This window comes from Leuciscus leuciscus (assembly GCF_965113295.1).
Source record: "Leuciscus leuciscus genome assembly, chromosome: 7".
NCBI classification, from domain to species: domain Eukaryota; kingdom Metazoa; phylum Chordata; class Actinopteri; order Cypriniformes; family Leuciscidae; genus Leuciscus; species Leuciscus leuciscus.
Window position 1 is genome coordinate 11,961,835 of NC_138731.1, and position 12,208 is coordinate 11,974,042.

General features: G+C 38.1%; 1 protein-coding gene across 5 annotated transcripts in view; it reads right to left on the reverse strand.

Annotated features, from left to right (window-relative positions):
- The window catches only part of myo3b (myosin IIIB), a gene marked incomplete at its 3' end in the record, with an annotated part of 170,651 nt that overhangs the window by 104,386 nt on the left and 54,057 nt on the right, over positions 1 to 12,208 (reverse strand). For all 5 annotated transcript variants that reach the window (XM_082176050.1, XM_082176048.1, XM_082176047.1 and 2 more), the window contains 4 exons: positions 8,880 to 9,027; positions 7,180 to 7,333; positions 6,356 to 6,444; positions 5,324 to 5,453 (listed from right to left, as the gene is read on the reverse strand). In XM_082176050.1, coding sequence (XP_082032176.1) covers positions 5,324 to 5,453; positions 6,356 to 6,444; positions 7,180 to 7,333; positions 8,880 to 9,027 — 521 coding nt within the window. The remainder of the gene's footprint in view (positions 1 to 5,323; positions 5,454 to 6,355; positions 6,445 to 7,179; positions 7,334 to 8,879; positions 9,028 to 12,208) is intronic.

The following is a 12,208-nucleotide window of genomic DNA, read 5'->3' on the forward strand; positions in this document are numbered from 1 at the left end:
CTCTCGAGGATCCCCCTTCCACGAGGACCCAGCTTGACACAGCTGCATCGCAACAAACCGCTCCACTGGAGGGATCGCCTCGTAACCCTTCGATGCTCCACCATCAAGGGTAGTGAGGGGGGAGGAGCTACTCAGATGATTTCTGGCAGAGAAAGGTGCCGTCCATGTCTTTGACAACTCCTCAGAGAAACCAATCATCCAACCGAGACGGTTCGGGACACGGTGGTTCGTTCCACTCGAGCCCTACTGCCTCGGTGGCCTTTTTAAGCATAGCTGCCATCTCTGGATCCGGCTCGGGCAACGCTGGTCTCCCAGAGGGAGGCAGCGCAGCCGAGTCGTCATCTCCAGAGGCCAGCTCAACGAGAACATGACTCATCCACAAGAGCTGCTTCAGCGTGCTTTAAGCCCAGACATGTGATGCAACTCTCGTGACTGTCAGAGGGGGACAGAGCCCTACCGCACCCAGAAATGCACGTATGGAATGGCATCTTGAAAAATACGCAAACGCACCCGTGTTGCTCCGTGTTGCGTCACCAGTGTCGGAGCACACAGGGAATGACCGTGGCAACACTTATTTCAGCGAACTGAAACAGTGAAGCACTCACTTTTCCGCCCTCAACCAACCGTCAACACACACACAAATAGAAATTTGCTTGCTGTTAAAACAGCATTTGAGAGCTCAAAGCTCACGACCACCGCTGCACTGCACTGTAGAAACCACCAGCACTGGGAGAGTCTTTCTAGAAGAACACCGACACACTCACTTGTTATATACAACAGTACACTTCAGAGACATCAAAGACGATCGGCTCCGAAGCAAAAAGCAACTAGTGCGTGCATCCACTTCCGTATTTTTGCTGCGCCGCGGGGGCGGAGTGTGTGATGCGAATCACGCACGCCAATTACATTGGCTCGTTTCAATAGTACTCGAAGATGACAGGCTCCCTAAGCGTGATCCCATTCAGTCGACTACGTCGAACGTGAACGACCGAAAGGGAACTGATCATTTAAGACAGAGGGGCAGAATGAAGATATGTCATTTTAAAACTTGTATGTCATGTATTAAAATATTTGTAATTACACATTTGTAATGATGAAGTTGCAATTTAGTACATTTAAAATATATTAAATGTATTATAAAATATCAAACTACAGTTAACATTATAATGAAGTAGGCTGCTTTACATGTGCGTTAGTATGTTCAAGTAAATAAGTGTACTTTTTTTAAAGCACAACAAAAGATTATTAAAACTGTAATGATTTAAATGTACTTTCAAGTAATTTTTTTAATCTGACAATATTACAAAGTGCACCTTTTAAAACTGTGTTAAGAAGTGTAGCCATGAATAGTCATGAAAGTGTTTAAGCACACTTAAATGGATATTTTAAACATTAATATTATATTATCTGTAGTTTTTTTTATCAAACTTTAAGTTTAACATAAATTGATGCATCAATACCATTAATATGTAAATAAAAAGGGTTTACAATCATACCATGTAAAACTGTAAACAAAAAAATATTTAAAAAATACACAAGATTATGGTTATCCATCTGTAAATCGCCTATTATTGAAATGAAAACATTAAGTATTCTAATTATAAAACGGACCTCTACAGCATTTTCACAAATATAATTTATTCAGCACAGGTCTTATGATCACGCTAAGATTTTACAGCATGTACATATGCTACAAACATCACTGACATAAACAGCATGTATAAACATGATCTGTGACAGAAATGCGTTTGAATCATCAAGCCTGACCCCTAGTGGCCCCAGCTCACTCTGCACTCATGAGGCACATGCACTTTCTCAATGACAAACAGATTAAATCAGGGTCTGCCAGAAGTTTAGAGATAACAGCAAAAACAGAGAAAAATGAAAATATGTGCAAATTAAACCCATCAGGTATTTTACCCAGCGGATTAAAATGATTCGGTTATTTAAGTATAAGGAAGATTATGGCTACAATATAGTCAAAACAAATAAAAATGTTAAAGGTTCAGTCATTCTTTGCAGCATATGAGATTAATCAAAAACCCATTTATTATATAAAAAAATACAAATACAAATTCTGCATAGGGTTCTTGAGTTTGAGTTTGTTGAGGATTACAAAAGCTCATGAAGTTTCATTACAGGTTCTTCAGATCAGTGAATTTCTGGGTGTCTACGCTCATGTGAATGAATTGTTCTTATATTTATACATCTAATTTATATTAAAAGGTAGTGTACACTTATTGATTTAAATGTTATTGGGTTTGGTAGGATTTTATTTTTTATTTTTATTTAAGTCTCTGTTCACTCAAAATAACAGAGACCACGGTAAGATAATTAACTTGCTGCTCAAGAAGTATTTCTTATTTTGGTCACAGTTGAAAACAGTTGGATTGCTTAATATTTTCGTGGAAACAGTGATACATTAAAGTTCAAAAGAACATTTATTTGTTTAAAATAGAAATATTTTGTAACATTATAAACGTCTTTACTGACACTTGTGATCAATTTAATGCATTCTTGCTGAATAAAAGAATTAATTTCTTTAAAATGTCTTTCTTACTGACCACAATCTTACTTGTTTTTTTTCTATGCGGGTTTAGATTTAGGCAATGTTAAATATCATGGTTATTATTGTTAAATATAAATATGTATATATTTTTTAACTTTCTACATCAGGAAGCACAAACATAACTTAAAAAATTCCCTGAATTAGTAAATCGTCCATATACTTTTTTCATATTCTTTCAAAAATCTATGATCTGGGATGTGAAATGGAAAGCAACCATTAACTTATCTCTCTCTCTACACACACACATACACCTCAAAATTGACCAATGAAATTATCCTATCCGTTTAGCGAATTAACCAACACTTTATCGTAAGCTCAACACATTAATTTAAAAACACTCCGGTTCTTCAAATCCCTGAGTTTTTTCACCGGGTTTCCACTATACACACTCATTAACAGGTAGCCGTAGGCAGCGGCCAGCTACATAATGGCTTAACTGCAGAGATGTATGAAAATACACATCTTATAATTACCCAGCATGCTCCTATTCACACCTCACTAAGTCTAGTGACCGTCTAGCAACTCTTGGCTTTATTAAGCACCTGCCTGGCAGAACGATAGCAGAGGAAAAGCAGTTTACTGGGCTAAATAGCTGCTTTTCTTCCTCGGGGTATTTGAAAATCTTATCGCTGGAATATCCCAAACTCCAGTAGATAGCAGAGAACCAGCGGGAGCCTAGCGGACAGCTTAGAGGAAATGAAAACACATCCATCCACAGCTCTATCCTTCCAGTCTATCCCACTATTCTTCTGCCTGGAGATCAGCCACTCCAGAGATAATGGGGGGAGAGATTTGTATTTATAAAGAGAGAGAGAGAGACAGAGAAAGAGAGAGACACACAAAAAGTGGCGAGAGTATATGAATTCAGCTGACTTATTTGAGTTTGAACATTTACACGCTACGTTCACGCAATCATGCTCTACATCAGACCAGACATTTTGAAAATGGTGCTGAATTTCCATGAACTCAATATTCACACAAACACACGATATAGGAGGTATACTTTTCACCCAAAGGGTACAAATTGGTGTGCCATTATATTTTAAAGCAATGTTTAGAGAGAGAATTGATATATATATATTTGATAAAGTACTGTTGAACATTATATTTTAACGAAGCAAGAAAAGCAGCTGTTTCAGTGTAGATGAACCAAAACTGAGATTTTTGAAAACGAAGGCGTGGCTGCCCACTTTCGCCTCCCTGATTGGGTCTTCTGATCATTGCATAACCTTCCCTGATTCGTCAAGACCCCCTCATATGACCATTACGCTACCAAACCAAGACAATAACAGACCAGCCTCGTAAACAATAACATGGAGACGGAACTGCAAGCTTTCCTGACTTAGTTGTCCTTTTTAGCAGCCATTGTACAGTTAAACTGTATTTTATAATACTGCAGCTGCCTACATGCGCAGGAGGAAAGCTATTATTAGAACAATCGGCAACAGATCTCATTTCAAGCTGAATAAGCCCTACATGGAACGCACATGCCCAGTGTGCATGCATGGTCATGTGACATGCGTTTTCGGTAGTGTAGTGTGTGGATGGAGATCTTCTCTGAAACGCAGTGGAAACGCCAGTATGGACGAGGATCGTTTTCACTTTATAACACCATGTTAAAACGGAAACGTACTAGTGTGGACATATCCTCAGTAATGTGACCTCAGTAATGTGTGTAAGGCACTGTTTACTCCTGGTATTAAGATGCGTTTTGGTTAATCAGATCACAAGTGGACATCACTTAATACAGGTGTAAATGGGGTCTAAGACGCTTTGACTTTGTACCACTTCCAGAGGGAGTTGAAAACACATTAGACCGGATTGCTTTCGTAGTGTAAACACTCATGTGATCGAATGTGTTCAAACAGACAGAAAACACTGTCTTCTTTCCGTCTACTGATCTAATGAGTGACTTTATGGGAAGAGCTCTAGACAGACGGGATTTAAACTTTGTGGCTGAAGACCCGAGTTTGGTTTGAAGATGAAAAACATACCAAGCACAATGTTCTAACACACACTCACAGTGTTCGGCTGGTCTGAACCAGGCAGAAATGAAGGCAGAAATGTAAGTTGATGCTCACCGTATGTTTTTCTGTCATCTCCAGACGTGTTTGTTATGTAAATTGAGTGAGCTTATTTTGTCCATTATATTGAAAGATCTGAAAAAACCCACCCATAGACCCTCCCCTCTAATAAATCAGGACAGAAGTGGTTGAAAGTGGACAAAAGAGACGGATTAAAACACCAGGTGTAAAGAGGAATGTCTATCCCTCGTCTACTTGTGAGCCGATTGACCAAAACGCATCTTAATACCAGCTGTAAACAGGGCCATAATGACAAAGAGAATCAATCTTATTACAACAGGTGTCTGGGCTGAAGTGTGAACATCATCACTTTCAAAAGATTGCTTTATGTTTTACAACAAACATTCACACCAACAAATCTTAAAATTGTACAATCCACCATCAGGAATTTTAATGTAGGCCAATACCTATCACCCATTGGCCCTGACATGACCCGGTGACCTCTGGAAGGTGAAAATGGGCTGTGAAGCATCTCAAGCAATTGAGATAAATTTAACACCATTACAAATTTTTCAATAAAATGACACTCTGCTCCAACCTCCTAGATGCTCTTTGGCACCACAGTATTTGACCCGACAATCGAGTCTGATTGGCTAGAGAGGCGAGAGAAGGGACACCGCAGACGTGACATGAACAGCTCACGGGATGAATGTCTGAATGATTCTGGTACCTGTTTTAGTCAGAGGACTGGAAAACAGCTGCTGCAGAAGTTTGTTCTCTGACGTTCTCAGAACCACCACGATGTCTGCAGGAAGAGTGTCACGGTTCTTCTCCAGGAAACCACTGACATTATACAACACCTGACAGAGAAACACAGTTATTTCAATAAACAGAATCATTACACATCTTTACATGTGAAAAGATTTGTTAAAGAAATTAATACTTTTATTCAGCAATGATGCATTAAATCGATGAAAAATAACAGTAAAGACATGTATAATGTTACAAAATATTTCTATTTAAAACAAATGCTGTTCTTTTGAACTTTGTATTTATGAAAGCATTCTAAAAAAAAATATTATGTTTCCCTAATAATTTTAAGCAGCACACCTGTTTTCAACATTGATAATAATACGAAATCAGCATATTAGAACTTTATGAAGGATCATGTGACATGGAAGCCTGAAATAATAATTTGCCATCACTAGAGTAAATTAAACTAGTAATAACTTGTAATAATATGATCATTTTTGACTAAATAAATGCAGCCTTGTTGAACACAAGAGACTTCCTTCAAAAACATCTTGTTTGGTATCTGGTCTGTCTTCATTGTCACTGTTTTGCCTGTGTTCATACTGTAGGTTGTCATGGTTTCTAATTAGTCCACACCTGTTCCCTGTTCCCTATTCTGTTGATGATCTTTCCTCTGTGTATTTAAGCCTTCAGTCTTCCTCAGTTCATTGTCTTGTGTTAAAATGTATGGATTGTGTTGAATTCTTGCTCTCTGTGTTTATTAAATATTGTTGCATTGTTCGTTCTGTTGCGCATCTCTTCTTGTGGATTAAGCTACAGCAACCCATGACACCTATATTATCTATATTGTTTTACATATCTTATATGTAAAAACTGCTGTGCGGTGCATTAATAATTATTCAAATCAACATAACAGAGCTATGCATTTGATTTAACTTGCATTATATTTCATCTTTTAGTAAAACAGCATCTAAAAGTGAGTGAGATTTTAAGAAATCAAGCTCTTTACCTTGCCCGCATAATGCTGGATCCCAAAGCAAAGCTCCACACGCTTGGGTGTCCAGAAGTACTTGTTTCTCAGGTTATCCTGAAACTTATCTTTATTACAAACACTGAAGGTGAGTGGAGAATCTTATCAAACTGACACATCTTCAGCATTCATCAGAACACGGTACAAAACAGTTATCAAAATAACTGGAATAGTTAAAGTCATCTCGCGTACATCATATCATACATAAAAAAAAAAAATTAAACACAATGAGAACTTTTCAATTAATACTGGCTTGATATAGCATTATTATTTAAAAAGAATGTATATTGAACATCATATGTGACCCTGGACCACAAAACCAGTCACATGGATACATTTTTTTAAATTGAGGTCAATACATCATATAAAAGCTGAATAAATAAGATTTCCATTAATGTATGGTTTGTTAGGATATGACAATATTTGGCCGAGATACAACTATTGAAAATCTGGAATCTGAGGATGCAAACAAATCTAAACATTGAGAAAATCACCTTTAAAGTTGTCAATTTATGTTCGCGATTGTGCTGCATTCACTCACAAAAATAAATGTTTTATATATTTACGGTAGGAAATTTACAAAATATCTTCATGGAACATGATCTTTACTTAATATCCTAATGATTTTTGACATAAAAAGAAAAATCGATAATTTTGACCCACACAATGTATTGTTGGCTATTGCCACAAATATACCAGTGCGACTGGTTTTGTGATCCAGGGTCACATTTAAGTAACTTTACATGAACGAGTACTAATGCGACATTTACAGCAATGATGAAACGCTAAGCAGAAAGTCTTACCAACGAGTGTTTGGTCAGTGGCCTGTGGGAAACGGCTCTCCTCGTCCAGCAGAGACAGTAAACCCATGGGCTTCTGCAGAAACATGTCCAGAATGGGCCTGTTGTCCTCGTACTCCACCAGACTGGCATCTACACCCTCACTCTGATACTCGATCTGAACAAACACACACACTATTTCATAACAGACGTGTAATGTATTCTGTACCTTAACATCAACAAGAATGTGTAGAGATGTTAAAAGATCATCTTATCAACAATGTATTTGCTACAAATATTAACAATCTAATTCTAAAGTTTTATATATTACCTATATTTGTGCATAAGATGTAGGGCCAATCATGAAATGTATTAATATACAAATGTAATCTGAAATTAAAAATATACGTGAATAAAGGATAGTACATGCAGAATTCATTATATCATCATAGATTGTGTGTGAAACAAAGTAAAACAAAACATGTGCCCTTAAATTGTGGAAAAAAAGTATATATATATATAAAGTGTGAACTAACTGTAATGTTAAATGCAACTGAATAAGTTTATTAAGTACATCTTTAAATGTAATTTCATAACTACACCCATTGTCTTTGAAACTGTACTACTGAATGTACTGACAAGCATTTATGGTAAACTAAAATATACTTTAATGCCATTTATATTAAAACTTGTGTTTTATGTATTAATTTTGTAATTACACATTTGTAATGATGCAGTACATTGAACATATATTAAATATAAATGTAATATTGCATAACACACTCGATTAACATACTTAAAATAATAAAGTACTTTGCATTTGCTTTATTATGTTAGTCAACTCATCAAGTGTACTTCATTAAGTCATGAAAAAGATTATTAAAACAAAATATTTCAAATGTACGTGAAAGTAAAACTTTTAATTAGAAAGTGTACATAAGTGTTAAAGTCCCCCTGTAGTCAAAAATTGTATTCCATAAAACTCATCTTTGATCACCAAAATGACATATTTAAATGTTTTTTCCCTAAAAAATAAATAAAAATCTTCATGCCTTAAAATAGCTTGAATGTAACTCTACACCCTTGCCTCATTTAGTATACGCGGTTCTATGAATATGCAAATGAGCCCCGCCTCCACTCACACGTTGATCTGATTGGTTACACTAGTTTGTGACGTCAGAAACACCAGCGATTTCAAAGCGTGTTTTTGAGACTGTCTTTGGTTCACTGCAGTTTTAAGGAGAAAATACTCAGCAATGGTGTTGACTTATGAATTTACACATGGTGTGTCTTAAAGCATATTAAAAACACCACATAGACATATAAACAACATTAAAAGCTGGATTTTCACCACAGGGAGACTTTAAGAAAAAGCTATTCAAAGTGTAAGTGCACTTAAGTGGCTTTTATATTATTTGCAAGTACAGTTTTTAAAAACATATTTCAAAGATTTTAAGTACACTACAAGGGACAGTTGATTGAGGCCACATATGACACGAGAGGGATTTGACTAATTCACAAGTCATAAGTATAGACTGAACAATGGTTCTAGAGGCACAGTGTTTCTACTGAGGAGAAAATATTATTACACATTTCATTCCATTTTCTTTCTTTGCTATGCACACTGATACAGATGTATTCAAGGACAAATATTGGTGGGTTTAGGATTAACTTAATCTAACATTCACCTGCTTAAAGGTCTTTGTGCACAGAGAAAGTCTTACCTGTTCCAGGGCAAAGATGTGTTGATTGAAGTAGAACTGGATCTGTTCGTTAGCGATGTTGATACACAGCTGCTCAAATGAGTTCTTCTTGAAGTTTTCAAAACCAAAGATGTCCAAAATCCCCACGTTCATTCCACTCTCAGCCGTACTTCAAAGACACACAGAGCCAAACATTATCTGACCGTCACAACACATTAAGGCCTTAACCACGCTAATGACCCAAACAACTAAATATTTTAAAACCTGTCAACCAAGAAAACACAGAAACAAAGACCTTTAAAACACAGGTCTGCTTCAGCATGTCATTTCAATTTACAAAGAGCCGGTGCACTCGTCTCTGAACATTCAGCCAATCGCGATCTCCTCCAAACTCCTCAGACAGCGACCAGAGGTCACCTTCTGCTCCCGCTAACAGGTTATTAGTGGCAATAATGTTGAATGCGCTGCTGATTGGAGTGGAAATGGGAGAATTTGGATTGTGTGTATCGAGGTGGAAGACGTGAGTTTCTCTGACAAGCCCGTGGCTGAAGTCTGACAGAATTCACTCGGATCAATGAAAGGCTCTTCCACTCTCTCTGAAGTCTTTTTAATCATCTGCATATTATTTTTTTCAATGTAACTCTGTATCAAAAATTTATACAACCCTCTTTTTTATAGCTCTTTTCTTCTTTTGCTGTGGATATTAATATTCTGAGCTGGTCAGACTGGAGGTCATCGCTGGAGATGATGCTTGCGCATGTAAACGCATCCGTAATGGAGAGATTCAAGGAGGGAGACTGGGATGAAAGTTTAGAAATTACCTTTAAATTGTCATTAAATTAACTTGATATAAAAGTCAATACACAAAGATTGTCTTAACTTAACTGTCTTAACCAGGTTGGGAAGACTTTTTTTCTACCAGCAGGTAAAAGGTTATATATTTATCTATTGGTTTGGCTGGTGACCATCTTAAATGACCACTTATGTGTCACTCACATGAGATCACAGCAATAGAAAATCACAACTATACAACCATCCAGTCAATTGCACACAAACAAAATCAAGCCCGGCCTTACATTTTGTTCTTGTTCGAGAAGCCGTTTTACTGGGATATATCAAAATAGGGAAGAAAAGACTATCGCAACTTCCATTTCATGCCGACTTAAAAGTGTACAGTATCTTCGCCGATTGTCAGCCCGCATTGTATTGATACAATGTCGGAAGTATATGTCTTAACTGGACCGAGATTTTCATGTATATTTGTCCGCCCACGGACATTTGGAATGACAGAGGGTTATTAACAGAACAGTTATTGTAAGGGTAGGTTTTAGCACTGAAAAGTGTTTTGTACTTTGTCTACTCATAACAGCATTATGGTAAAAATGAAACACTATGCCAACAGCTTTCTTACCTGTATGCAAAGACATTTTACTTCTGGCGGAACTGACAAAACGGCAGTTGATTTGGCATAAAACACTGTGTTCATGGTCATCCAGTTTGAAATGCTGACTACAAATACAAATGTTTTTTAGATTTCCCCGTCGCGGAGTTCTCTCTATATTTACGATAGTTTGCATGCTTAGCCGCTGCCTACAACGCGCTGGATCCTTCACTGGAAAGCCAAAGTAACTCACTCTCCCTAAATGTTTACTCTTTGAATTCTTGCACCCGGGAACAATTCAGGTCAACACCATACGGAGCCCAAAAATAGGAGATGGGAGGAATAGTAATAAGTCAATGTTTTTGCTTTCTCAAAAGCAAATGTTTTGTGTTCCCCGAGAAACTTTGTGTTCGCTTGCAAAACCTTTGCGTTCCCTCGAGAAACTTTACGTTCGCTTGCAAAACCTTTGCGTTCCCTCGAGAAACTTTACATTCGTTTGCAAAACCTTTGCGTTCCCTCGAGAAACTTTACGTTCGCTCACAAAACCTTTGCGTTCCCTCGAGAAACTTTACATTCGTTTGCAAAACCTTTGCGTTCCCTCGAGAAACTTTACGTTCGCTCACAAAACCTTTGCGTTCCCTCGAGAAACTTTACGTTTGCTCACAAAACCTTTGCGTTCCCTCGAAAAAACTTTACGTTCGCTTGCAAAACCTTTGCGTTCCCTCGAGAAACTTTACGTTCGCTCGCAAAACCTTTGCGTTCCCTCGAGAAACTTTACGTTAATTCTGAAAAACCTTTGTGTTCCCTCGAGAAACTTTGCGTTCGCTCGCAAAACCTTTGCGTTCCCCCGAGAAACTTTGAGTTCACTTGCAAAACCTTTGCGCTCCCTCGAGAAACTTTACGTTAATTCTGAAAAACCTTTGCGTTCCCTCGAGAAACTTTACGTTAGCTTGCAAAACCTTTGCATTCCCTCGAGAAACTTTACGTTAATTCTGAAAACCTTTGCGTTCCCTCGAGAAACTTTACGTTCGCTTGCAAAACCTTTGCGTTCCCTCGAGAAACTTTACGTTCGCTTGCAAAACCTTTGCGTTCCCTCGAGAAACTTTACATTCGTTTGCAAAACCTTTGCGTTCCCTCGAGAAACTTTACGTTCGCTCGCAAAACCTTTGCGTTCCCTCGAGAAACTTTACGTTTGCTCACAAAACCTTTGCGTTCCCTCGAGAAACTTTACGTTCGCTCGCAAAACCTTTGCGTTCCCTCGATAAACTTTACGTTCGCTCGCAAAACCTTTGCGTTCCCTCGAGAAACTTTGCGTTTGCTCACAAAACCTTTGCGTTCCCTCGAGAAACTTTACGTTCGCTCGCAAAACCTTTGCGTTCCCTCGAGAAACGTTACGTTCGCTCGCAAAACCTTTGCGTTCCCTCAAGAAACTTTACGTTAATTCTGAAAACCTTTGCGTTCCCTCGATAAACTTTGCGTTCGCTCGCAAAACCTTTGCGTTCCCTCGAGAAACTTTACGTTCGCTCGCAAAACCTTTGCGTTCCCCCGAGAAACTTTGAGTTCACTTGCAAAACCTTTGCGCTCCCTCGAGAAACTTTACGTTAATTCTGAAAAACCTTTGCGTTCCCTCGAGAAACTTTACGTTCGCTCGCAAAACCTTTGCGTTCCCCCGAGAAACTTTGAGTTCACTTGCAAAACCTTTGCGCTCCCTCGAGAAACTTTACGTTAATTCTGAAAAACCTTTGCGTTCCCTCGAGAAACTTTACGTTCGCTTGCAAAACCTTTGCATTCCCTCGAGAAACTTTACGTTAATTCTGAAAACCTTTGCGTTCCCTCGAGAAACTTTGCGTTCGCTCGCAAAACCTTTGCGTTCCCTCGAGAAACTTTGAGTTCACTTGCAAATGTTTTGCGTTTCCCGTAGAAACTTGCCATTCCCCAATAAACTTTACATTCGCTTCTCGGGGAACAC